This window comes from Eptesicus fuscus, chromosome 9, assembly GCF_027574615.1.
Source record: "Eptesicus fuscus isolate TK198812 chromosome 9, DD_ASM_mEF_20220401, whole genome shotgun sequence".
Taxonomy (NCBI): Eukaryota; Metazoa; Chordata; class Mammalia; order Chiroptera; family Vespertilionidae; genus Eptesicus; species Eptesicus fuscus.
In genome coordinates, this window is record NC_072481.1 from 18,075,224 (window position 1) to 18,103,153 (window position 27,930).

Consider the following 27,930-nt stretch of genomic DNA (forward strand, 5'->3'; position numbering starts at 1 on the left):
TTAGGAGGTGAACTGTGTTATTAAAATCATACCTAATATTTTGTAGGGCCTATTTCCTATTAGCTGTTGTCTCACGTACTATGCCTAGGAGGTGAGACAACATTATCTTAAATTTCACAACCATCCTAGGAGGAGGGTCTATTATTATCTCATTTTGAAGCTGAGGACACTAAGGCTCAGAGAGGTGAATCGACTCAGCCAGTGTTTCCAGCGAATGTAGAGAAGGAGAAACTGAACTTTTTTTTCTTCCCACCTTAGTTTCGTTGGCTGGGCCGTAAATTGGGCTGAGAAAAGACAGATTAACAAGGGAAAACTGTGGAGTTTATTACCATGTGCCTTGCACATACATGTGGGAGTGCGTGCCCAATGATGAGTAACTCAAAGGGGAGGTTAGAACTTGGGCTTATATGGCATCTTAACAAAAGAACCGTGAATTTTTAGAGAAGTGACAAGACAAAGGAAAAGGACCTTTTTAGGACCAGCAAATTATGCGAAGGCAAAAATACGGGGAAACTAGATAAGGGCTAGTTAGTAAAGTTTGTGTAGATTCTTCTAGTCTAGAGTTGTCCACTGATTAACTTCTTTCCTTCCGGGTAGAGAGGGGAGGGGGACACCTTTACAAATTTATGTCCTTTTAGGCAAATAGGGGAGGGCGGAGAACTTTCCTTGTATAGTCCTTACTTAACATCGTTGATAAGTTCTTGGAAACCATGACTTTAAGTGAAACAACCTATAACACAACCAATTTTACCAGAGGCTTAATTGATATAAACCAAGTTTAAGTTCCTGTGGCATATTTCTGGTTAATGACCCCAAACACTTCTAATGTTAAACGTTCAAATAAATGTCAGCTATACATACATTTTAAAAAGATGGTTAAAAACAAGTAAGATAGGGGGAGGGGGTTGATGACAAATATGTGATACCTTAATCAATAAAGTAATTAAAAAAAAACAAACAAACAAGATAATTATTTTTCAACCCACTTATTCCAGTTCAGGGTCGAGGGAGCTGGAACTCAGGGCCCAGGTCAGGACCCCACCCTGGACAGGACGCCCTTCCATCACAGGGCACAGCACATGCACTCACTGGGACCACTAGACACAGCACTCACCTCACACACACCCTTCCATCTCGGGGACACGGGGAGACACCGGAATGCCCAGAGAAAACCCACAAGGACACGGGGAGAACAAGCTCCACAAAGACAAGTGGCCCTGGCCAGGAATTGATCATCTTTTTCTGATCAGCATTATAACGAACCATGTTGAATGAAAGGACGTTATTCAAGGACCTGCTGTATCTGTTTCTCCTCAATTCCCCTCTCAGTTCAGCTCCAAATAATCCTTATGCCAAAGTGGCATATTTCAGGGTGCCATACTCTGCTACCCTGCGCAAACAACCTCAAGTTCAACATCAGATTACTCTGTTCTTAAAATCTTTTGACCTCTGCCCTACCCTCCCCCAAGGTATATTGTTGTGGCGTCACCCCATTCTGACCAGGCCTCACTTGGGCTGCTCGGCCTTCTTCCTTCTTTCTCTGCCCCTCTCCTTCCCCTCCCTCCAGTAACTGCTCGTTATTTAACATTTTATGCTTTTCATGTAAGTATTACTATAATACTTATAGGACGTACGCTTCTATCAAGTGGTCAGCTCAGTGAATTCTCACAGACGGGACACATCCAGGATAATAACCCACACCCAGACCAAGAAATAGCATCACCGGCTCCCGGGAGCCCCTCCCCGTCACAACCTCCCAAGAGTAACCATCAACCTGACCTGTAATGCCATAGATTAAATTCTGCTTGGCTCTGAATTTCATATCAGTGGAATCGTACAGTGTGTATTCGTTTTATACACTGTAAAAAGACTGGCTTCTTTCTCGCAACCTTTTGCTTGAGAGATTCGGCCATGTTGCGTGTACAGTTGTATAGAATCTATTCTCATTGCTGAATAGACCATTATGTGAAGATATTTATTTATCCTATTGACTCTTGTTGGGCATTTCCGTTGTTTCCAGGGTTCAGCTATTTTAAATTGTGCTGTACAGAAAAATCCTTGTAGATTTTTTTTGGAGTAGATTTACACATTTCTGATGGGTGTGTCCATCATAGGTAGCTAGATCCAAGTGGTTGCATCAATGTATACTCCCAGTAGCAGTTGTGTGAAAATTCCCGTTGCTCTGCATCCTCACCAACACTTGGAATTGTCTTTTGCAGGGTATCATTTTGGCGGGTGGGGGAGGGGGGAGGTGTTGCCTTGGCAACTGCTCATTTTCACACAAAGCACTTCGGCTTTCATTGATTGTTGTCTGGGTTTCTGCCTTCCCCTGCCCTAGGAGCTCAGCTTCCCCACAGTGGTTTATTAAGGTGTTTTTCCAAACAAAGACCATCCTCTTCCTAGGAGAAATTCCTGTGACTGCTGTTAAGATGATACATGTGAACAAGAGCAGACAAAACAAAACAAAACCGTGCCCAAAAGGGTTTATGCTAAAATGTTAACAGTATTATTCTTTGGCTAATGGAATTGTAGGTGCCATTAATTTTCTTCATGCTCATTTTGATTTTCTACATTGAACATATTGTTTGTGTAATTAGAAATTTTTAGACAAGAATATATCTCTATCCACTATTCCGCCACTACTGCAGTTGTTTTCATTTCTCTGGCAAATGTTTATATTTTCTGAAAACCACTTAACTGGGTCCAAATAGGACCATTCAAACATTCTTCTCAGCTGAATGCAACCTGCACAGTAATGAAAATGCCAGCTACCCTTTTTGAGTACTCAGGAATGGGTTGAACCATAGGAAATTGCGGTAGGTATATCGCATCATTTAATTTTGGTGAGAGAGGAGTTATCATCACTCCATTTCACTGATGAGGAAACTGAGGGCCCAGAGAGGCTGAGTAATCCGAGCGTACCAGGTAGGAAATGGTAAGGCTGGAATTTGAATTCAGGTATCTGGCTACGCGGCCAGCTTCCCCCTGCCCATGCCGCCTTTCCCTCGCAGTGCCTGGTGGGATTGCAGCCGAGTCCCTGACCTTCACTCCACTGGAGGACATGATCTTCCTCAAGTGGGAGGAGCCGCAGGAACCCAATGGCCTCATCACTCAGTATGAGGTGGGTTTGGACCCCATTATAGTGAGCGCCCCTGGTGGAAGGCAGGCACACAGCTTGGAGAGGGAGGTGCAGGGTGGGGGGACGGAAGTGATCATTGAGGTTCCTTCAGCTGTGATCAGAGTCTGGGGTTACAGGGACAAGGGACCGGAAGGCAGGAGAGAGAGGTGAAGGTGCCCAGAGGCCTGGGCGGAGGGGCATGCACAGTCCCACCAAGCCTCTCCCTTGGCCCAGCCTTATCCCGAGCTCACCTGCACCATGATGGGTGCGAGGCTATGGGGCCAGTGATGCCCTTCCCTATTCCTGTGTCTGCCCACCTGCCCATCCTGCCCCCAGATCAGTTACCAGAGCATCGAGTCGTCAGACCCGGTGGTGAACGTGCCAGGCCCACGACGTACCATCTCCAAGCTCCGCAATGAAACCTACCACGTCTTCTCCAACCTGCACCCAGGCACCACCTACCTCTTCTCGGTGCGAGCCCGCACGGGCAAAGGCTTCGGTCAGGCGGCACTGACCGAGATCACCACCAACATCTCAGGTAAGCTCCGGACCCTGGCCTGGCCCCTTTGGAGGAGACTCAGGATTCTGGGGTTCCGTGGGCACCAAGGGGGTGTGGGGGACCTCTTGGGGGTGGTTATCGTGGGCTCCTCCTGAGAGAAATGAACCATTTAGGGTTTGAGGTCAGGGAGAATTAAGTGAGAGGGCTCAGGAGACGGTGGTTAATGGAATCAGAGGGCTGAGGTCAGGGGTCAGGGAAGCTCAAGTGAGAGAGAACAAGGAGCCTAAGGCTGAAGGGGAAGAGATCTAAGGACAGGGGTCCAGGAAGGTGGTGCTTACGTTCCTGTCCCCTTCCCCAGCTCCCAGCTTTGATTATGCTGACATGCCGTCGCCCCTGGGGGAGTCTGAGAACACCATCACCGTGCTGCTGAGGCCTGCACAGGGCCGCGGTGCGCCCATCAGGTGGGAGAGCCTGGATGGAGGGGTGGGAGGTCAGGGCGTAGGGAGGAGGCCCCTGCTCTGACCCAGAGCACCCACACAGGCCAGCTCACCCTGGTCCGCCCTCCATCTCCCCCTCCGAGTTCAGTGCGTCTGGAAGAGGATGTTCTGTGGTCACGGGCAGGCAGAATGCCTGTTGCCACGCCCCTCGGAGGCCATGGGTGTCTGGCGGTGATTGTCATGAGCTCTCCGGACAGTGTCCAGCCTGGAGAGGTGACTGTCCAGGCTTCTCCAGAAGGCCTTCCCTCAGACACCTTGGAGCAGTGAACTCTGGGGCCTTCTTTCTTCTCAGCTTATTTCCTGGAGGGTTCTTCCCACGGAGACACAGGGATGGGCTTTCTAGGAGGCTGGGCAGCCAGCTGGATAGCGCCATCTCTCTGGAGTGGCCAGGAACGTGGCTTCTCCATTTCCTTCCCCCAGAAGAAGCTGGGCTGCTGGTGCCATGGTGGCTGCCTTTGCTGGGGAGAAGGTGCGGGCAACAAGTAGGCGTGTGAGAGAAAGACATGTGATGTGTGTATGCGATGCATGGTGTGGATGTGAGAGTGTGTGTGTCGGTGAGAGCATGAGGGTGTTTGTGGGGTTATGTGCACATACATACTCACTGCCAGCCAGATACCATGCTAGGGACGTCACCTGCATGGACATACACTGAGTGGCCAGATTATTATGATCTCTGAACGCATAATAATCTGGCCACTCAGTGTATATCCTATATAATAAAAGGATAATATGCAAATTGTCCCCTCGACCAGGAGTTCGACCAGCAGGCAGGCCGGCCAACCGCCCATGTCCCCTCCCCCTGGCCAGGCTGGCCAGACCCCACCCATGCACGAATTCATGCACAGGGCCTCTAATAAATAAATAAATAAATAAATAAATAAATAAGTAAATATACTGAGTGGCCAGATTATTAAGTGTTCAGAGATCATCATAATCTGGCCACTCAGTGTATATGTAGATCCTCATGGCATCCTGTGAAGGAGTACTAGTACCCTTATATCACACATCAGGAGACAGGCTCAGAGCCTAAAGAACTTGCCCCCAAGGCCGCACAGCTGGTGAGAGAGAGAGCTGGGGTTCTACCCCAGGTCTGTCTGCAAAGCCAGTACCTTTCCTTGAAGTCACAGAGCCTCCCCGCCCCTCTGGTCCATCCCTTCCTTCCCCAAAGGCCCATGCACTGGGACAGGGTGACAGCTTATATTCGGGCAGGGGTGGGGCATGGCAAGCCCTGTCAAGAAGGCAGGGAGTTGCTCACTACCCGTGACACCCCTCACTCTTCCACTCTACCCTCCGCTCTTTTCTCCTGCTTTGCCTCCCCCATATTTGCCACGGCAAAGCCTGTCAGAGGTTGGTTCCCAGACCTTCAGGGGAGACCCAGAGAAACGTCAGGGCATCTGGGGCATTTTGCATTTTACAGGAGTCTCAGGGCCCTGATGCACCCGAGTCTCGGAGGAATTGGGAAACCTCCTTTCCTTGTCCTTGGAGGGTTCCTGTGAGCCTGCCTGCTCAGCATCCCTCTGGGATGATGATGAAGAGGCTGGGCAGAGTGGGGGATGGTGAGAGAGAAGGGAGAGGTACGATGGCTGTGCAGCGTTGGGTATGTCCCTTCACCTCTCTAAGCTCCCTTTCCTTATCTGCATAATTGGGATCATGCCAGGTCAAGCTGTGCTTTTTCATGGCTAATGCTGATTATCATCATCTCCTGGTGGGACTCGGGGCCAGGCGAGGCCTGAATTCAGCCTGGCAAATGGGGGCTGAGAGCGGCCTGGGCGGGTATTTGCAACGCGCTAGTGACAGGGAATGACCCTGTGTGGCCCAAAACCCAGGATGTTGGGGTGATTCCCCCACAACTTGGAAGCTCAAAAGAAACAGCTGGAGAGCAAGGCATAGGCATTTCTACTTCCCAGAGCGCAGGCTGTCAGTACGGGGTGTCACATGCCAAGACGTGATCAAGGCTGTGACTGGAAATATTTAAATTTGTCAGTATTCATTTAGTTACTCTTGGCTTTGTTCCACGGAGGATGTGGAGGAGCTCACAGCAAAAGGCCATTCAGTAAAGTGATATAAACAAAAAGAAATACACAAGTCGGGGCCAGGGGACACAAATCAGAGGGAATACAGACCAGGGAGCATTATCGGCCATTAGGACCATGAGACGTCGGGCTCAGAGCTGTAAACTCCGGGCGGCCTCTGGTGGGGAGGGTATTTGGGATGTAGGGTTAGTGTGTCCCTTGTTTGCTTGCTCAGTGACCGTCTCCCCAACAGGAAGTCACTTCCAGGAAGACTAGATCCCCAAGTACCTAGCACAGGGCCCATCGTCTGAGCTCAGTAAACGTTTTCTGAATGAATGAATGCATGCATCTAGTCTAACTCTGGTTTAAGAGGCTCAGAAGGCAGCCAATGGTGATGCCTGTGGAGCCTGAGGCTATGGTTTCCGGTCCCCCCCCACCTGTGGCAGGCTCTGGAAGACTCTTTGAGGACTCTCGCTGGGGCTCTAGGGCTAGGCTCACCTGAGCAGGGCCCACATTCAGCCTTCATCACAGTAATAACAGCTGACAGGCATTGGCTGCTTGCTAAACTTGCCTCCTTCCTCACATCTTCCTCATGGGACAGGCCTGTGATAACTCCCATTCTACAGAGGATGAAACTGAGGCGGGGGTGTGGGGGGATTTTAAATGACTTGCCCAGCTAGCAAGAGGCAGAGCCGAGATTAGCCCCAAGCTGGGCCTGACCCCAAAGCCCATGCCATTGGGCCCCAGATCGCTCTCCCTGACCTGGCCCCGGACCACCGCGCTCTCCGCTCTCCCTCCAGTGTGTACCAGGTGATTGTGCAGGAGGAGCGGCCGCGGAGGCTGCGGCGGGAGCCCGGGGGCCAGGACTGCTTCCCCGTGCCGCTGACCTTCGACGCCGCGCTGGCCCGCGGCCTGGTGCACTACTTCGGGGCCGAACTGGCGGCCAGCAGTCTGCCCGAGGCCATGCCCTTCACCGTGGGAGACAACCAGACCTATCGCGGCTTCTGGAACCCACCGCTTGAGCCCAGGAAAGCTTACCTCATCTACTTCCAGGCAACAAGCCACCTGAAGGGGGTGAGGGACGGGCCGGGGTCGTGGTGGGGTCGTTGGGGGGCAGACTGGGGACACCTAGGAGCGGGTGGCCACGGAGGCCAGAGACCCCTCCAGGCCCCGCCCCTTCTCCTGATTCCCGCCCCTCTATTGGCCCCTGCCCTCCTATAGCCCCTTCCTCGCTCCCCGAACTCCGCCCCTCGTCTGAGCCACGCCCTCCCTCGGAGCCCCGCCCTCCCCAAACCCCTCCTCCTTCTGGAGCCCCGCCCTCCTCGTAAGCCCCGCCCCTCCTGAGCCCCGCCCACCCTTCTGACCCTAGGCTCTGCAATTCCAGCACTACCCTCTTCCAGAGCCTCCCCCCCTCCCCCCCCCTCCCCGCCGCATCACACTCCTTTTTATCTAAGCCCCCATTCTAGTCCCTGTCCCCTCCCTGAGGCCCTGGTCTTCAATCTGGGCTCCTCTCTCCCCAGAGGACTCCTCAGGTTCCCGCTTTCACCAGACCTTGAGGCCTAGAACCCGCCTCTTTGAAGCCCTGCTCTTCTCCAGGCCCCTCCCTCCCCGGATCTCTCCTTCCCAGGCCTACCCCTTCTAACCAGATCCCTGGACCTAGGCCCTACCCTAATTTTGGAGGCTCCGCCCCCTTTCTTTCCCTGTTCCCAATGCCTTCCTTAAGGCATTGCCCTATTTGCAGGCCTCTTCCCTCCTAGTTCCCCCAGGCCCTCCTGCCCGATGGGGTGTCTTTAGTTACAGCCCACACCAGACAAGCCCTGACCAGGCCCAGGACATGTGTCCGAGGTTTCCTCCTGGGGAGGGTCAGGCCTGGGCTTCCGAAGTGCTGAGACCCCCATCTGTGCCTCCAGGAGACCCGGCTGAATTGCATCCGCATCGCCAGGAAAGGTAAGTCCTCCTGCTGGGTAGGCGGGTTTCTCACCTGCTGGGTTTTGGGAGCTGGACCCTGAGCACCAGGGCTGTGGGAGCAGAGGGGGGTGGTCCGGCCGCTCTGGGGTCAGGAAGCATTTTCCTTCCTGGCCCAAGGACAGCAGGGATAACCCCCTCCCTTCCCTCTCTCCTCATGGTCACAGAAGGGGCCTTGGTAAGGGCTTGGAACAGGGCTGTGGACGGGCAGCCATTATGGTTGGGCCATGGGAGTGATGGATGCTGGGCACTAGCTCTGGGTTCTTATTTGCCCCCTTTCCTGTGGTGGGGACAGGGTGGGCCCTCCTGTGTAGGGACTGTGTCTGCTCCCAAACAGGAAGTGTGGCTGGTTCCCCATCCTGAGATGCCCTAATCACACCCTAGGTACATAACTATCTCCTCCTATCACCTCCCAGGAGGGCCAGAAGGTGGGTCTGAAGGTCCCAGGCATCCTCCAACCCCCATTTCCTGTAGGATGGGGGGACTGGAGAAGGCAGAGAGGAGAAGGGAGCTATTCCTGATAGGGGAACAGTGCAGGTAAAGCCTCTGACACGGGGATGCAGAAGGTGTGAGGGGCGGTGAGGAGACACATTGAGGAGGGGCAGTTGTCTCTGTGCATGTGGGTTTGTGCAGCCCGGTGCATTCCTTGTGGCTCAGACCACGGGTAGGTGGTCCCTGTGTCCCCTCTGATCCTTTGTCCTGCTTTGCTCTCCCCAGCTGCCTGCAAGGAAAGCAAGCGCCCCCTGGAGGTGTCCCAGAGATCAGAGGAGATGGGGCTCATCTTGGGCATCTGTGCCGGGGGACTTGCGGTCCTCATCCTCCTCTTGGGGGCCATCATTATCATCATCCGCAAGGGGTGAGTGAGGCTGTGCCCTGGCCCATCCGTGGCTCCTTCCCCTCAGAGGCCTGGTGGGCATCGAGGAGGCATGGCTAGAGACTGGTAGGGCTGGAGCTGGCAGGGCAGCCGCCTGGCGGGTGTGTGGAGGGCTGCCAGCCTAGGCATCAGGCCTGTGGATGGACCCAAGCCGGGTGGTGGGAAGCCAGAGACTCTGCAAATGGAGCTGCCCCTAAGCAGCTTGGCTGGAGCCTGGGTCTGGCTGGTGCCAGGTGCCACTCTCCAGGAAAGCAGTGCCTGCTGCCAAGGAGCTGTGCTGGAAGTAGGCACCGTCCTCCTGTGCCTGCTGGGCTGTTCAAGTGCGGACAGTGTGGAGATGACATGATTTTGAACCCCCAGCCCCCTGCAGACCTCCTGCCGACTTGTCTGCCCTGACTACGGGGTTGTGGTGTTGACCTTGAGCAGCGGGGGGAGTGGTGCTCATTCCCCTTCAATCCGAGGACTCCGACCCTCACTCTCCTTGGGCTCAGCTTGCCCTGGACCCTCTTATATTGCTCCCCAAGGAGTCCTCTTGGGCCCGTGACTCAGAGAAGACCTCCCCATGGCCCCTACCATTCCCCAGGCCTCCGAGGTCCAGCCTCGTATTTGTGAGGGCTGTGTGTCCAGTGCATTTGGCCGTGGGCAGCATGAGTCCCAGCACATCTTAGAATCCAGAACTTAGAAACATGGAGTTTTGGAGTCTCACAGCCCAGGATTTGGGATTCTAAGCATCTCAGAATTTAGAACTGCAGAAGCTCAGAGCCCAGAAAGTGAGATGCCAGGCAGTTCAAGGACATCGAGTCTAGTGGGTTTTAAATCTTTTTAAAACAACAGAACCTGTTTTCAGAACATCAAGTAAACCTCCCCTGGGAGCCCAGTACGTGGAGCCGCGGAAGCCGAGTCTCTCTTTGGAGCCCGATGGGGGCTTCTGAGACTGCTCCCCTCCTACCTCACCCCCCACCAGGCAGCCCCAGGACACTGTTATGCATGCATCTTTTTTAAAAAAAATATTTTATTGATTTTTACAGAGAGGAAGGGAGATGGAGAGTTAGAAACATTGATGAGAGAGAAACATCAACCAGCTGCCTCCTGCACACTCCCCACTGGGGATGTGCCCGCAACCAAGGTACATGCCCTTGACCGGAATCGAACCTGGGACCCTTGAGTCCGCAGGCCGATGCTCTATCCACTGAGCCAAACCAGTTGGGGCTATGCATGCATCTTAATTGAGGAATAGAGATGCTCAGGCCCAGAGGGGTCATGAACCTGCCCAAGGTCACCCAGGGAACCAGAGGCAGAGCCCACTCCACCGGCTCTCCACCTGGGCTCTGGCTCCTGCAGCCCTAGCTGCTGCCAGGCTGGGCGCACATGGGTGAGTTGGCGCCGGGTCTCTGGGCTGCCAGGAGCCGATAAGCGGGATCCAGGGAGATGAGGGAGAATTGGCCAGGGCCCCCTTGCCTGAAGCCAGGCACCAGCCTAGGGAGATTCTTCCAGAGAGTCTGGGGCAGGACATGCCAGCAGTGGGCTGGTGGCGTTGAGGTGGGGGTGGCCTGTGCAGGGCATTAGGCTTGATTTTTCCCGGCCTGCTTTCCACATAGCTTCGAGATACAAAATATTTTTAAAGCACCATGTGTTTAGTAGTTACTATGTGCCAGGAGCATCTCAAATATCACATTAGTTATTGAGTACCTACTGTGTGCCAGGCACTATCTGGCTCGGGATACATTAGAGAACATATCCTTCTTGGATCTTGACTTACGAAGAGGGTCTAACTCCCTTTTCATGATGAGGAAATTGTAATTGAGTGACCTGCCCATGTCACTTGACTGATAAGTGGCAGGTCTGATTTGAACACAGGCCTGACTACAAAGCCTGAGCACCTACGTCTTGGGCAGGGGGATGTGAAGGGTCTCCCCACACTGACACAGTCGATGCAGTAAGTGGCAAGTCCCTATGCTTCTCGCCAGCAGGGGACTTGGGAGTTCACTCTGGGGGGCTGGGGAGTGGGACAGATGGAGAGGGGTGTAAAGGAGGGGTCAGATATTAGGGGGTTGCATGTGGTATTTGAGGCCCTAAAACATCTACCCTCAAGGAGGGAGGATGGGCAAAGTGGGGGATGTCACCCATCCCTGAGGAGAAAGCATTGGGTCCAGGAGACAATGAGCCAGAGATGCTGCCAGGCCTCACTAGGAAACCCTCAGTTTATGCAGCTGCTACCCCATAAACCCTCCAGGCAACCCCAGAAGCCACCAGGATTCTCCTTTCCTCTAAAAGCCATTCAGTCCCATTCTATAGCATGTCACCACCTCCCCCACCCCCCCAATTCTACCTGGCCTTCAGGGTGCATTGTGCTCCTCAGGGGTCCTCCAGTCTGTACTGTGGGGTGTCAAGTGTCAGAGCAATTTTGGCAGGGATGGGGGTATTCAGATCAACTTGGGGTACAAAGGTCATGGACAGATTAGGAGGTTGCTGTGGGAGGGCAGTTACTCAGTTACCGCCCTGTGTGCACTCTTGTTGGAAGAAGGAGGTAGCTGGGGCAGGGGGTTATGGGGGACAGTCAGGGCCAGCTGGGAAGAGGTGTCAGATGCTCCATCCTGTCCTGCCTGTGTGGACAGTGAGACTGGCGGAATCTGCCCCGGGACTCCAGTGCTGGGGCGGCCGGGAGGCCTGGCCTACCCCAGACCCCAGACCCCAGACCCCAGACCCCAGACCCCAGACCCCAGACCCCAGAGCTCAGGCTGGGTCAGATGCCCTTGCTCTGCCTCTAGAGCCCCTCCCCCTTCCCTTTGCAGCACTTTCTTCTCCTTGCACTTTTTCATTTATTTACTTGCATTGCTTTACTCCATGTACATCTTCTCTGCCGACTGAGCGCTCTGTGAGGACAGAGAAAGTTCTGGCGTGTGGGTTGTGCATCCCCCAGGGAAGAGCCAAGGCTGCTTCCTGATGCCTAAACCTCACCACAGCCCCAGGGGTGGGAGGGGGGGTGGGGGGTATTATTGCCATGACTTGTTTAGAGGAGGAATGGAAGCTCATAGAGGTGGAAATGCTGTAGTTTCCCTTATTTATTGATTTCTCATTCAATGAATTATTTATCGAGGGGTTGTAATGTGCTGGACACTGTCCTGGGCCCCGGGGATCCAGCTGTGGGCAGGATCCTCTTGTGCTTTGTAGTTCGTGGGGAGCCTTGCATTAAATTAGAAGAAGCACAAATGGATAATTACGAATTGTGAAACGAACAGGGTGCCTGGGTTGGGGGCACAGAGAGGGATTGTGGGGGAGTGGTCAGGGAAGGCCCTTTCAAAGTAATGACCTTTTAGGAAGACTAGAAGAATGCTATTCTACCACTCGCTCCTTCAGGGCCTCTGTCACCAGCCACAGGGCCATGGACCCTCCCCTCTGTTGGTAGGATGGATGAAACATGCCGGGTGACCTGGAGCCAAGCTCCTGCCCTCGCTGGCCCTCAGTTTTCCACCCTCCTCTCTCCTTCCCTTCCCCTAATCTGCAGGATTTCCTTGTGAAAGGCCATTCGTTGGGGTTTCTGCTGATGGGGTGATGTGGAGGCAGGTGAATGGAGGCCCCTGGATGTGGCCTCAGGGGAGAGCTAGCTCTGGGGCCAGGGTCCTGATCCTGCTCTGGACTCCACTAGAGACCCCCAGAGAGTCTTGGGAAGACCATGGTGTCTGAGACTGAGCGTCCTCGTCTGTGAATCAGACCTGCTCTGCCTCCTCTCTGGGCTCTTGACCCAAGCTGTGCTATGGGTGCCCATGAAGGGCGGCCTCGCTCCTTTAACGGACCCCACACCCAGGGGCAGTCTGGGTGGGTGAGGGGGCCCCCAAGGTTTGCCCTTGATCCCTCTCCACCCTGCCCCAGCCACTTTTTCCCTCTGAGACACAGGTGTATGCAAAGGACTGTCACCTCAGGGGCAGGGAGGCCTGCAGGTGTGAGGGGGATTGGGACTGAGGGTGGGGGGCTGTCTGCAGAAGTGAGTATAGTTACCTTGAGTGTGTGAGTGGGGGATGTCATGTGTGTGCGTGTACACATATGTGTGTGTGTTTGTGAATATGTGTCTGTGTATATATCTCAGTTGTGTGTTTAAAATGTGTGTCTGTGCATGTGAGTCCATGTCTGCATTTGTGAGTGCATGTAGTGTCTGTGTGTTTCTATGTGTGTACAGTGAGTGTGTATCCATCTGAGTGTGTAGGCCTCTATGTGGGTGTGCACGTATGCACATTTCTCTCTGTGTATGCATGTGTGAATGACTGAGAGCTCTGCTTCCCACAGCCCTTTGCACCCGAGTAGCAGGCCCAGGGAAGGTTTTGGAAGGGACTTGGGTCCTGGTTCCATATAATTGAGCCTGGCCAGCCCCCTCCCCCGTCTAGAAAGCACCCGGCTCCTCCCTGCTGGCTGGGCGCTGCCCTGGGCCCAGCCCTGTGGAAGGACCCTGGGCCCAACTGTGCTTTTCTCTTTGCACGCTGCCAGGAGAGACCACTATGCCTACTCCTACTACCCGTAAGTAGCTCCACTGGCCTGGGCCCTGGCCCCTCCGTGGGGGCCCCCACCCCATTCCCTCCAGCTGGGCTTGGGCTCCCACATCCCTCTCCATGGCCACCTCTGTCTCTGAGCTTCCCTCCTCTGTCTGACTGTCTTTTCTGTGTTGACCTCACGTGGAGGTCACATGCACTGGCTTTGTAGTCAGAGACTCAGGTTCAGACCTGGCTCTGCTGGATCACCCCAGCTAGTCACTTATCTCCCCTGAGCCTCCGTGACCTTTCACCCTGAGGCAGCCCCTTGTGTTTGTGAGCCATTCCTGCTGGTCAGACCACGTCTGTGTCAGGAAGGTCCTCACACAGGCCCGCTCTGGGTCCACAGCCATGTGTGCCTGTGGGGGGCGGGGGGCAGGCCTGTGCCCACACTGGCAGCTCTCCACACAGTGCAGACGGCACTCAGGTCACGAGGAGCCCCTCCTTTGCTGGGTGGCCCCAGGCTCCTCAGGCCCACCATTTCCTGGGAGCTTCCTCTGGCTCAGTTCTTTACACAGAGTCCTCACACCAACCCTGAGAAGTAGGAGCTAGGATCCCATTTTACTGATGAGCAAACTGAGGCTTGTAGAGGTTAAAGGACCTGTCAGAGGTCACAGAGCTGGGGTTACCACCCAGGCCCCTGTCTGACACCACAGTCTTCTGATGCCACTCTGTCATCTGCTTCTGTCTTACCTGATTCTGCAAACCTCACACTCCCCCCACCCTTGCTTGTTCTCCCTCCTTGCAGAGCAGGCTCAGATGGTCCTGGGCCAGCCCGGAGGATGGTGGGCTCTCACCTCCTCCTCCCTGGACCCTCTACTTGCATCAACATCACCCAATGTCACACTGGCTTTTCCAGCAGCCACACCCCGTCAACTTTCCCGGCCTCCCGCTCAGCCTTTACAGGAACTGCTGACAAGGCAGCTCTCGCTCCCTCTACCTGCGCACTTAATTTTTAACCTAAATGCACAACTTTTCTGAGCGTCCGTATTACATTCCATCTGCTTAATCCCACCCTGAGATCAGCGGGAGGCCGGCTGTGTTTGTCGTCCCTCCGGGTTCTGTCTCCTGTGGATCTGGTTGGTTGGTGTTGGCAGTTCTTCCAAGTAGGCCAGGAGGGCGGGCACAGACCCTGCGGTTCACACCGGAGACCCCTCCTAGGCCATGTCCACTCGTGACGGGGCCTCCTTGGGCACCACAGTTCAGCCGGGTTGACTGGCTGTCCTGTCTTCCCTGTGGTTTGCTGGTGTCTTACCTGTCCCTCCCTCTCTCTGTCCCCTTCCCCATCTCTCTCTTTCCTTGTCGTTGTTCCTTTACTTTCTCTCCCTTTCCCCCTCTCCCTCCTCCTCCTCTGTGTCTTAATTCTCTTGCCCTCTCTCTTCCCCTCTTCACCTCTTTCCTTCCCTTCCTCCTCCTCCACCTTTTCTCATAGAATGATGGTCAAGGTCACAGCCACAGAGGCTTTTCCTCACCTGCCCCCAAATTGGACTTTGGCTGTGCCCTGGGCCACAGTGAGGGTGATGCCGAGCCTGCGGGTGGGGCTGGGAGTAGGAGGCCTGGCCCACTGAGCCGTCTCTGGTCCAGGCTGAGCAGGCTGTGCCTACCTCAGTCACAGTAGCATTGGTCCCCAGCGTGTACACAGAGCCATCTTCTGAGCACAGGACGGGGGCCTGGCAGAAGAGGCATCCAGAGGTCCTCCTGTCCTTCCTCTGCCCTGGGAGCTCTTGAACCAGGACAGGCTGATTGGAATTTGTCCTGCTGGGATGACCCCTCATTGGCCTCTTTATCTCCACAGTAATCAGTGTCCCCGAGCCTTCATTACCTGAAAGTCCATTCTTAATTCTACCCCACATCCTGCATGTAGTGAATAGTTCTCTTGTCTTGAGCCTCCCCTATGATTGGGCCTCCACTCTTCTTCTCAAGTGGGTCCCAGGTCCTTTCCCCATTGCCTGTTGCTTGGCCCCTTGTTCATGGAATTGCGTCCCCTCCCTCCCACTCTCCTCCTTCCCTGAGTCACAAACTGCCTTCTCATCTGGCTGGAGGCCTGGACTGGTGGGCCACTTGCCCAGGGCCCCCTCCAGAAGCTCTGCCCTCCGGGAGGGACGGGGCCTCTTGCCTTTCCCCTGTGCTGCCTCTGGCAGTTGGATGGACTGGTGGTTAGTGGTGGGAACATGGACCCTATGTGGGTCTCTTTACAAGTCTCGGTGGCCGGTGGTGGGCCCATGCTGGGAGTTCGGGGGGTAAGAAGCAGCCTGGTTGGAGTCCATTCTGGGCCCAGGGGAGGACTCCTGAACTCGGGCTGAGCACTAATCAGATCCTCTGCCAGGAAGGAGGGGTACGGTCCGTCCCCTCACACGAGAGAAAGGAGCTCCCAGGGCAGGTGTCTGGTGAGGGCAGGGGGAAGGCGGGTGGAGAGGGGCATGCTGGGCTGGAGTGGGGACAGCCACCTTCCTAGTTTGGGGCGGGTGACTGTCTGCTGCGTCACCCAGATGGGCCCAGAGTGAGTTTTCCTCCCATTTCCTGAGGCCTTGGGGCCAGGTTCCCACTGCTGCTCTGTCCCTTGCTCTCAGCAAAGGTCCCCAGGAGAGGGTCCCTGCTCGGTCCCTTTCTGGGGGGAGGCAGCAGCTCTCTGGGTCTGTTGAGTGAAGGATGGAGGCAGAGTCCCCTCAGCATCCAGAGATGCTTCTAGAATGGCTGCTGGCTTCAAGGCCCGTGAGTGCTGGGCTCCTCGTCCTCTTCTGGGCACCGTCCTGCCCAGCTCAGCACCCATGGCTCCCATCAACCCCGCCCTGCAGGAAGCCGGTGAACATGACCAAGGCCACCGTCAACTACCGCCAGGAGAAGACGCACATGATGAGCGCCGTGGACCGGAGCTTCACGGACCAGAGCACCCTGCAGGAGGACGAGCGGCTGGGCCTCTCCTTCATGGACGCCCACGGCTACAGCCCCCGCGGTGAGTGCCCGGCTCCAGGCCCTTCCGCGTGGCTCTGGGGCTCCTCACGTCAGATAACGTCTGTAATATCCCCCACCAGACTTGAAGCATCTATTGTGCTCCTGCTGTGTACCAGCACTGGCCCTGGAAATGCAGAGAAGGCACAGGCGTGACCTTTGCACTGGAAGAGCTTTAGGAAAAATGGTCTTAGACACAGACTCATAGAGGAGGAGTGCGAGGTCATGGGTTAATCGTGGGAAGTGCCTCGGGGACTCGGGAGGGAGTGAGTGATGCTGTGTGATCAGAGAGGATCAGAGCAGGCACCTGGCTTAATGGAGCACCTGCCGTGTGAGCAGCTGGAGACCAGTGGCGAAGAGGGATTACTCTGAAGTCAGACAGACCTGGGTTTGCATCTCAGATCCCAGAAGCTGTGTGGTCTTGGGCAAGTTGCTTAACCTCTCTGGATGACTGCTTCCCCATATGTTCTGCTGGTAGGGCTGCTGGAAGACTAAAGGAGATGATGTGTTTACATCATTAGTGCTGTACCTGGCATGCAAGTAGAGTATAGAGTATCAGTTGTATGTGTTAGGGGCTTGTCATAACTCACTTCATCACACATCTCTTTATTCTGTTTAGTGCTGATTTGTACAAAAGGAAATATGTAATGTTTATGAAGATCCTAAAGTCATAATAATACGACAAACACCAGTGAACACCACTGGTGAATTAGAATATCAGATAGGCGCCCTTGCCCTATCCCATACCTCCCTCTTACATGTAACTATTCCCTTGAAATTTGCGTTTACAGCTTTCTTGCCATTTGGGGGGTAGTTTTACCTAGTGCGCAAGCATCCCCAAACAGAGCATGGTAGCATTTTGCTTGTTTTGGAGCTTCATAAAAATAAACTCACTCTATTTTTCAACTCCACATCATGTTTCTAACATTGACCCAGATGGAAGTTTCGCTATAGTTCATTTATTTTCTCTGATGTGTAGTTTTCCATTGTTTGAGTCTACTGCAATTTATTTCTCTATTCTGCCATCCATGGACATTTGCTTTGTTCCCAGTTTCCTGTTATTACAAACGAGGCTGCTGTGAACATTCTGAGATGAATCTGCAGATGCACCTGCACAGGAGATGCTGGAACTGCTGGGTTATGGAGTGTGTGCTTGTTCCACTTGATAAGACAGCGCCAAATTGTTTTCCAAAGTGGCTCTGCCTGTGATCGCTCCCAGCAGCACTGCATGAGAGTTTCCTTTGCTTTACATCAAGATCAAAATTTGCCAGCCTTCTTCACTTTTGCCAAACTGGCTCTTATAAAATGGTAATTCTCTATAGGCTTAATTTGCATTTCTCTGATTACTAATGAGGTTGAAGATATTTTCACATCATTACTGGCCATTCAGGTTCCTTATTCCGTGAAATGCCTGTTCATGTCTTTTACCTAATTTTCTGTTGGTTTTTCTGTTGCTTTCTTAGTGGTTTTTAAAAGTTCTTTATATATTTGGGATGATAATCATTCGTGACTTATGAATTGCAAATATCTTCTCTAAATTTGTGACTCATCTTTGCAGGTTATTTATAGTGTCTTTGGATGAATAGCTTTTTATTTCAGTTTAGTCAAGTTCACCCATCTTTTTAGAGCTCTACTTTTTGTAGATCTTAAAGATTTGGTCATAAAAGATTTTTTACTATTTCTATAACTTTTTCATTGTTATTAATCCTCACTTGAAGATATTTTTCCATTGATTTTTAGAGAGAATGGAAGGGAGGGGGAGAGACAGAGAGACAGGAATATCGATGTGAGAGAGATACATGGATTGGTTGCCTCCTGCACATGCCCAGGGGTCCAGGGATCGAGCCTACAATGGAGCTATGTGCCCTTGACCAGAATCGAACCCGAGACCCTTTGGTCCATGGGCTGACACTCTATCCACTGAGCCAAACTGACCAAGGCTAAAACATTTAATAATTTGCATTTCACATTTAAAGCTTTATCTATTTGTGATTGATTTTTGTGTGTAATATGGATTAAGGATTTTATTTTTTTTTCTATGGGGAAAACCAATTGTCGCAGCATCAGGTATTATAGTTCATACTTTCACTACTGATTTGCAATGTCACCCTTATCATATATCCCGTTTCCATACATATGTGGATTGTTTTTTGGCTCCCTATTCTCTTTCATTGGCCAATTTGGTGATTCCTGTGCCAATACCACATTTTCTAACTTCTGTAATTATATATCTTGATATCTGAAACATCAAGCCCTCCCGACTTTGTTCTTCATCAGGGATGTCTTGGCTATATTTGTGCTCGTTCTCTGTCTTATAAATTTTATAATTATCTTTTCAAGTTCTTTGGAAAATTTTATTAGATGGATTTGTATTAAATCTATAGATCAATTTGGGGGGAAACTGACATGAAATTGTCTTTCCATTTATGAATTTGATATACTAGAGGCCCAGTGCATGAAATTTGTACACGGGGAGGGGGGGGTCCCTCAGCCTTGATTGTGAGAGGGTACAGGCCAGGCTGAGGGACCCCACCAGTGCACATTTGGGGCCTGGGAGGGATGCGGGAGGTTGGCCAGCTGGGAGGGACCGCAGGAGGGTTCCAGGATGTGTCCAGCTCATCTCGCTCAGTCCTGATCCACCAGACCCCAGCAGCAAGCTAACCTACCTGTTGGAGCGTCAGTTCCCTGGTGGTCAGTGCACGTCATAGCGACTGGTCTACAGGTCAACTGTCTGCCCCCTGGTGGTCGGTGCATGTCATAGTGAGCAGTTGAGTGGCCTTAGCATATTATTTTGATTGGTTGAATGGCTGACCAGATGACCGGACACTTAGCATATTAGGCTTTTATTATATAGGATATCACCCTATTTATTTAGGTCCTAAATGTCTTTCAATTATTCTTTCCATAAAATCTTATACATTTTTGTTAGGTATACCCTCAGGTCCCTTATATTTTTTATTTATATTGCAAATGATACATTTTTTTTGTGTGCATGTGTGGTAAAATACACATAACATGAAATTTACCATCTTAGCCTTTTTTAAGTGTACAGTGCAGTGTATTAAATTTATTCACAGTGTTGTGCAACATCCCATGATCCATCTTCATAGCTCTCTTCACTTGTAGACTGAAATTCTGTGCTCCTTAAATAATAACTCCTCCTTCCCCTCTCTTCCCAGCCCCTAGCAGCCACCATTCTACCCTCTGTCTCTATGATTTTTGACTAATCTATTATCTCATATACATGTTAGTGTTTTCGTGACTGGATTCTTTCACTTAGCATAATGTCCTCAAAATCCGTCCTCCCTTTTAAAGGCTGAATAATATTCCATTGTATATAGAAATCACATTTTAAAAATCCATTTTCAGCCGAAACCGGTTTGGCTCAGTGGATAGAGCGTCGGCCTGCGGACTGAAAGGTCCCGGGTTCGATTCTGGTCAAGGGCATGTACCTTGGTTGCGGGCACATCCCCAGTAGGGGTGTGCAGGAGGCAGCTGATCGATGTTTCTCTATCATCGATGTTTCTAACTGTCTATCCCTCTCTCTTCCTCTCTGTAAAAAGTCAATAAAATATATTTTAAAAAAAAATCCATTTTTCAGTCAATAGACACTTGGGTTGCCTCCATATTTGAACTATTGTGAATAATACTGTTATGAACATTGATGTCTGCGAGACCCTGCTTTCAGTTTGTGTGTGTGTGTGTGTGTGTGTGTGTGTGTGTGTGTGTGTGTTTAAATCTATACCCAGAAGTGGAATTGCTGGATCATAAAATAATTCTATGTTTAATTTTTTTTTTGAGAAGCTGCCATATTTTCCACGCGGCTGTACCATTTTACATTCCCACCAACATTGTGCAAGGGTTCTGGTTTCTCCACATTCTCGCCAGCACTTGTATTTTCTGCTTTTTTTGGATAAATGCCATCTAAGGAGAGTGGGTGGGATCGCATAGTTTTGATTTGCATGTCCCTAACATCGAATGTTGCGCATGTGCCGTTTGTGCATCTTCTTTGGAGAAATGACTGTTCAAGCCCTTTGCCCCTTTTGAATCAGGTTTTGTTGTTGTTGTTGAGTTTTAGACATTCTCTCTCTATAGTCTGGATATTAATTCCTTCCCAGATACCTGATTTGCATATATTTTCTCCCATTCTGTGGGTTGCCTTTTTATTTTGTGAATAGTATCTTTTGGTGCACAAACATTTTAAATTTTCATGAAGTGCAATTTGCCTTCTTTTTTTTCTTTTGTTGCCTGTGCCTTTTGGTGTCACAGCCAAGAAATCATCGCCACCCTATATTTTCTTCTAAGAGTTTTATAATAAAGTTTTAGGTCTTACATTTAGTTCTTTGATCCATTTTGACTGAAGTTTTGTATATGGTGTTAGATAAGGATCCAACGTCATTCTTTTGTTTGTGGCTATCCAGTTTTCCTGGTACAAGTGGTATACTTTTAAAATATTACATGTCTGATTGTTGCTTGTATAGACAATGTAGTTGACTTCTGTATATAAATAGGTCTTATATGCATACTTTTTGATAAAATTTCTCATTAATTCTAATTTGTCTGTAGAATCTTCCAGATTTTTCTGAGTACAATCGTAAGAACTGCAAATACTGGCAGTTCTGTTTCTTCTTTATTTCTCACCCCTTTCCCCCTTGTCTTTCTGAATGGCACTGGCTGGGAACTCTCGTACTGTGTTAAATGGAAGTAGTAATAGCGGGAATTCTTGTCACATTTTCCTGATTTTAAAAGGAGTGCTTCTAACATTAAACACTGAGAATGACGCTGACTATAGTTTTTGGTAGAAGTGTTTTATCAGATTAACAAAGTTCCTTCAGTTTTAGTTTGCTAGGACATTTTATTTTAAATGGGCATTAAACTCACCAAATCCTTTTTTCTGCCTTATTGTCATATTTCTTTTCCCCATACCTTGTTAATGAGGCAAGTGACATTTAGCTTTTCTAGTGTTAAAGTAACCTTCGAGTCCTGAGATAAGTTCAACTTGGCCATGTTGCATTAGATTTTTGTATGTATTGTTGGATTCAGTATAATTATAATATCATTCAGGATTTTAAAGCTGTATTTCTGAGTGGGATTACATGGTCTTTGTTTGGTTTCTGATATCAAAATTCCATTAGTCTTATAGAATGCATTGAAGTTTCTTTTCTTTTTTCCTTATCCTGGAAGAACGGAATAACTGTCTCCTTGTAAGTCTGATGGAATTCATCTGTAAAACAGTCTCTTTCTGTTCTTTTCTCTATGGAAAGTACAAACTTTTAATTCAACGTATTAAAAGGAGTAATGGATTATTGAAGCTCTCTATTTCTTTTTCGAGCCACTTTTAGTAAGTTATTTTTTTCCCTAGGAATTTGTCCATTTCATTCAAGTTTTCAGATTCATTGACCTGTAGCTCTTCATCATGTTCTCTTTGTGGTCTCCCTCCTTACATTTCCACCGCAGTGCGTGGTAGCTGCTATCAACCCTTCGTGTTACAAACAAGGAAACAGAAGCTCAGAGAGGCACAGTCACTTGTCCAGGTCAAAGAGCCAGGAAGTGGCACAGCCAGGATGTAAATGCAGGCCTCTCTGAGTTGCACATTGCTGTTTCTACTGTCTCATGCTAGGCCTTGAGCAATGGGTATGATTCAGCCAGGCAGAGACGGGAAAGAAAGGGTGTTCGTGGATGAGAAACAGCACGTGCAAATGCCCGGGGGTGGGCATATAATCTTTATGGAAAACACCGAGAGGTCTGATCAGGCTGAAAACTCCAGTGGGTGTTGGGGAGAGTGGGAGGGGAGGGTGATAGGGTGCATATCTTGCTGCTGTGTCCTGTTGAGAGACACAGAGGTAGGAAACCCGGGCTCTGCTCCCAAGGAAAACTCTGACGGGCTGGGGAGACAGGAGCGAGCCAGGGAAGTCCGCACCAGGCCAGTCGCCAGGTGGGTGGTGGGGACTATTGGTGCTGCCAGGGTTTTGAGAAGACACACCTTTGGGCAGGGGTGGCCAGGTTTTCGGCTGAGATGGATAAAATTGGACTGATGGTGAGGAGGGAGTGGGCACTGAAGGTGGGATGCAGGATGTGGATGAAGAGGTGATAGCAGGGGAACTCAAGGGATTTTCTGGAGACCGGAGCTGAGTCTCAGCGCCTTCTCTCTATTTCTCCAGGCCCCGCACTGCTCTAGCCTCCACGTTCTTCTTTTCTTTCCCACACAGTGTAGGCCAGATTTGGGGGGTTTAGAACAGAAAGCCATGTTGATGTGGATGCATCCTCAGTATGCACATCTTAAAATCGGGACTTACCGTGCTGAGCAAATGGTGGCAGGCTGGCTGTGAATGTTCCCAAGGTGTTGGGATGTGTCCCTGTTGTCTCTGAAATTCGCCTATGGAAACCCTCAGAGCCTCTGGGCCCTGGCCATTTAGGGCTCTTCATCCATGCCTCCTTGTGAGGCTGCGTCAGGCTGCCAGACTTTCAGGATCTCTGGGATGAGCTGCTGGATTGATTCCCCATCACCTCCGTTACCCTTTTCTCTACCGGGAAAGTCCTCCATAGAGCTGTGGGCATGGTTTCCACGAAGAGCACTAGGAATCACCCCCCTCCCCCCCTCCCGTCTTGGAGTTCTTCGAGCCAGCAGAAATCCTTTGTTTGGAAAGCTTTGCATTGTCTGTTTGCTGTAGTGCAGTTTAGAATCGTCAGGTCCTGGACCAAGATGCTACAGTGGAGAGGGACGAACACAGGAAGGCCTCCTCTTGTCAGCCAGCTGCTGCGGCTCTCGGAGACTCAAGGGTCCCTCCCTTTTCTGGAAACTACTCCTATGTCAATAGCTGCCATCTGCAGGTGCTCATTATGTGCCCGGCACGGGGCTGCGTGCTTTATGCACAGTCTCTTATTTAATATTTACATCATCAGGCTGGAGAGTAGCAGGTTTTTGTTTTTCATTTGATACATGAAAATGACCATTTAGAGAGAGAGTAAGTAACATCCCCAAGGTCACCTGCAGAGCTGGGATTTCATCTGAGGCCTGACTCCAGAGCCTGTCTCTTAATCGCCACATTACACTGTGTTCCCTGAGGGCGTTTCATGAAACAAACAAAAAAGCTCTCACGGTGCTGGACGGTGGTGAAACATTGCTGTTTCTGCCCATCTCATGGAGATTTAAAATGCACACTACCATGTTGGAAGCCCTAACAGGTCTTACAGGAAAAAAACCTGCTTATTATTTTAAAATATATTTTATTGATTTTTTACAGAGAGGAATTGAGAGGGATAGAGAGTTAGAAATATCCATCAGCTGCCTCCTGCACACCCCCTATTGGGGCATGTGCCCACAACCAAGGTACATGCCCTTGACCGGAATGGAACCTTGGACCCTTCAGTCCGCAGGCCGACGCTCTATCCACTGAGCCAAACTGGTTAGGGCCTGCTTATTATTTTTAAGCCAGAATTTCAAAGATTTCCTTGAAACATAGAACCCGTCTTTGTCCTCCTCCTCCTCCTCTTTTTAATGGAATACCACTTAGTCATGTGGCATGACTAGTATTTTCTGGAACACACTTTGGCAACTACTGCGTTAGGCAAGTCTCTCACCTTTGGACTCCAGTTTCCTCATCTGTAAAATTAAGGGTTTGGGGCATCTGGCCACGATGGCGTAACTGACACTCGACTTGCTCTCCAGCTGTAAGCAACTAGAAATCTGGACAAAAGATGTGAAGTAATTGTTTTCAGACATTGAATGACAGCAGCTCAGGACTTTGATTCGTGAGAGAAGAGAAACGTGTAAGCCCTGCCTTGGAATTGCCTTTCTGCTTGGAGCCCCTAAAGCCAGTTTTCTTTTTCTTTTTTTTTTAAATATATTTTATTGATTTTTTACAGAGAGGAAGGGAGAGGGATAGAGAGTTAGAAACATCGATGAGAGAGAAACATCGATCAGCTGCCTCCTGCACACTCCCTACTGGGGATGTGCCCGCAACCAAGGTACATGCCCTTGACCAGAATCGAACCTGGGACCCTTCAGTCGCAGGCCGACGCTATATCCAGTGAGCCAAACCGGCTAGGGCTAAAGCCAGTTTTCAAACCCAGCACAGGAAGGGGGGCCCAAGCAGGGCCCGGCAGTCTTCGGATTTGAAGGGACAGGGACTGGAGTTTGGGGAAGCCGAGGTGTGCAGGGTGTGCCCGGTGGTCATTCATTCATTCTGTCAGTGAGTCAGGAGTAGGACTTAGAGGCCAGGCACCATTTGGCTGCGGTCTGAAGGGTGAGTGTGAGTTCACCAGGCAAACACAGGAGGGGAAGGGTGTACGAGGCAGAGGGAACAGCATGTGTGAAGGCAGAGGGAAGGGTGGGGGCTGGCATGTAGGCCCCACTGGGAATTCCTCACTCTCCCCTGCCAGCTCAGACCTGGGCAGAGAGCAGCTATGAGAATTTCGGGGGGCTGGCCTAGAGTCCCCCTCCCCTTACCCAGGACAGGAGGGGAAGGAGTGTTAAGTAAGTGTGCGGGAGTGAGTGTCTGAAGGTGGGAGGACTGAGGGGGCTGTTTTCTCAATCCCAGGACCTGATATCAGGGACCAGGTGGGACATCCTTGGAGGGACTCACCGGAGGAGCCAGGGAGTGCGTTGGTCAGGGGGGAGGGTACAGTTTTATTGGGGTGCACTGTGAACCTCTCCACCTGTTCCCTGATTGGCTGAGGCTGCTGCACAGACTGACAATGGAAATGCTTGCACAGGGGAAACGTCTCTATTCAGGTGCCTTGCGTTAATCTGCAGAGGGGGTGGCCTCAGCCGCTAATTTTGGGATTTGCTTATCTTTGAGTTTTGGGATTTGCTTGTCTTTGAATGGGGATAATTGCTGGGAGTTGCCAGTGTTCCAGATTTGTTCCCTGGAAGAGGGGAAGGAATGAGGAGGCTGTCACAGGCTCTGCTGAGTGCTGTCCCCTTCAGGGAGCATGGAGAAGTCACAGAGCTCTGGTCCTGGGAGGGAGCAGAGGGATGCAGTGAGGGGACCACAGGATCACAGCAGGCAGGGCTGGGCCAGAAGGGCCCTCAGAGGTCACGTGATCTGACCTGCTCATTTTACAGATGGGAAAACCCAGATGCAATAGGGAAGGCACTTGCTCAGGGTCACGTGGGCAGGCCCAGCTAGGCCGCTTGGCTCCAGTGAGCCACCCAGCCATCCTCCACGTTGCCCATGCTCCTCCTTCCCTAGCTCCTCTAGTCCATCTGGGGCTCCCCTGGCTGGGCCTGTGTGTGTCAGGAACCCCTTACCCTTTCTCCAACTGCAGGGGACCAGCGTGGCAATGGCGTCACCGAGGCCAGCAGCCTTCTGGGGGGCTCGCCGAGGCGTCCGTGTGGCCGGAAGGGCTCCCCGTATCACACGGGGCAGCTGCATCCTGCGGTGCGTGTGGCCGACCTCCTGCAGCACATCAACCAGATGAAGACGGCCGAGGGCTATGGCTTCAAGCAGGAGTACGAGGTGCAGGGCCCCAGGCCAGCCAGGCCCCTCACCAGGGCCTCGCCTGGTTCCTCCCTGTGCACCCTGCCCTTGCCGACTCTCAGCCCCCTCCCAAGGGACTCTTGCTCGGACAGTCCCCAACTTAATTTAATTTCTTTTACTTGACCCTGATCCTAATCTCAGACTTAATCTGGTTTCTCACTTGTATCCTAACCCTGACTTGAAATCTGACCTTAAATTTTATCTTCATTTCCATCTGGATTCTGATCGAGCTCCTCATCCTATTCCTGACATGAACCTGACCTCCAACACTGACCCTGACCTCAAACCTAACCCCCAGTCTGACTTGGACCCTGACTGTCCTCCTAAGCTCCATTTAACTCTAATTTGAATCCCATCCTCCCTCTCTCTAGACTCTGACACCACCCTTATCCTAATCTTAATTTGACCCTCACTTTTACCTCATTTCCCAACTCAAACCTGGATTTAACCTAAATCTGATTCTTATCTTCAAATGTCTCTGAATTCTCTTTTTTCCCCCCTTTTCTCACTCTCACTTCTCCCACCACTGCTTGGTTTTGAACCAAGCTGATAAAGGGATTTACAGCGACTTTATCTTAGGCTCCAAGTTTAACCACGAACCTGGCCCTTATCATGGTCCCACCAGCATCCCGTGGAGAGGATAGGGTTCTTGTGAGTGGAGGGTTTCTCTCCCCACTGACTTCCGCTTTCCCTTCTGGCAGAGCTTCTTTGAAGGCTGGGATGCCACAAAGAAGAAAGACAAGGTCAAGGGCAGTCGGCAGGAGCCCTTGCCTGCCTGTGAGTCCTGGGGAGGGGCCTGGGGTCTGGGGCAGTGAGTAGAGGGGGTCGGAAGGGGAGGACAGCCAGAGTGAGCCATGTATCGAGTGTCTACCATGTGCCCAGCCGCATGCTGAGCATTACACCCTTTATCTCACTTATCCTTCTCAATAACTCTGTCAAGTGGGACATATTATAACCCCACTTTACAGGTGAGGAAACCGAGGCTTGGGAAGTTAAGGTCCTTGCCCAAGGTCACAAAGCTAATACTTGTCTGTGGAGCACATGACCTCTGGCCTTCAGGATGCTGTAGCCCAGACGCTAACCACTGGCCTGGCCTGCCCCTTGTGGTCTACAGAGCCTATTGGTCAGTTTCCTGGCCGCTCTGCCTGTGCCCCACATCTGGCTTCCAGGAAGCCTTTCCCCTTAGCACCGGCTCCGGCTCCCCAGTTCAGCCCCTGCCCACCCCATGGCCCCGCTCTGTGCTTCCAGATGATCGGCACCGAGTGAAGCTCCACCCGATGCTGGGAGACCCCGATGCCGACTACATTAACGCCAACTATATAGACGTGAGTGCCTCGCCCCTGCCACCTCTGCTGACCTTCCCTGCCTGCTCCGGGCTCCCTGTCCCCGCGGGGCAGAACCTGTCAGGGGCTACGTGGGGATCCACATGGCTGGGTTCTGAGGGCCCCCGTCTCCTGCATCGGTGCCAGGGAGCTCAGCACGGGGGACAGAGTGGGCGCAGTCATCAGGGGGGCCTCCTGCATACTTCGGGGCTTGGCCTGAGAGAGGGCGGCCTCCGAGACGTAGAGTAAAGGGAGGAGGGTAGACAGCGAGGCCCAGCGCGAGGAAGGATCCGCTCTCGGTGAGGGGCCAAGAGGCTTGGAGCTGGGATTGTCATGACACACAGTGAGGCTGCAGGGAGGCAGGGTCTGGAGTGTGAAGGCCGCAAATGACAGGTGAAGGAATTGGGGCTTCCCCCAGGGGCACCAGGGAGTTGTTAAAAGTTTTGACCGTGATCAGAGTGGTACTTCAGGATAATAATTCGTATTTGTTCAGCACGTACGGGATGCCAAGCACTGTGCTAAGCACTTTATACCAAATATGTAACTTTTTATAATCCCTGCGACCACCCTGGGGTGTAGTTAGCACCATGACCCTCCCTTTGCAGGTGAGGAATCGGGGGCTCAGAGAGGTGAGGCTCCTCCTGGGTCACACAGCTAGTGCCTCGGCCAAGAAGGGACTCAGATCTCAGTCT

At 51.6% G+C, this 27,930-nt stretch overlaps 1 protein-coding gene across 1 annotated transcript in view; it reads left to right on the plus strand.

Annotated features, from left to right (window-relative positions):
• The window catches only part of PTPRU (protein tyrosine phosphatase receptor type U), an 81,144-nt gene that overhangs the window by 35,679 nt on the left and 17,535 nt on the right, over positions 1–27,930 (plus strand). The window contains exons 9-18 of the mRNA XM_008147972.3: positions 3,012–3,121; positions 3,455–3,656; positions 3,976–4,078; positions 6,927–7,200; positions 8,037–8,073; positions 8,809–8,947; positions 16,281–16,438; positions 25,705–25,895; positions 26,618–26,693; positions 27,165–27,241. Of these exons, the coding sequence (XP_008146194.1) occupies positions 3,012–3,121; positions 3,455–3,656; positions 3,976–4,078; positions 6,927–7,200; positions 8,037–8,073; positions 8,809–8,947; positions 16,281–16,438; positions 25,705–25,895; positions 26,618–26,693; positions 27,165–27,241 (1,367 nt within the window). The remainder of the gene's footprint in view (positions 1–3,011; positions 3,122–3,454; positions 3,657–3,975; positions 4,079–6,926; positions 7,201–8,036; positions 8,074–8,808; positions 8,948–16,280; positions 16,439–25,704; positions 25,896–26,617; positions 26,694–27,164; positions 27,242–27,930) is intronic.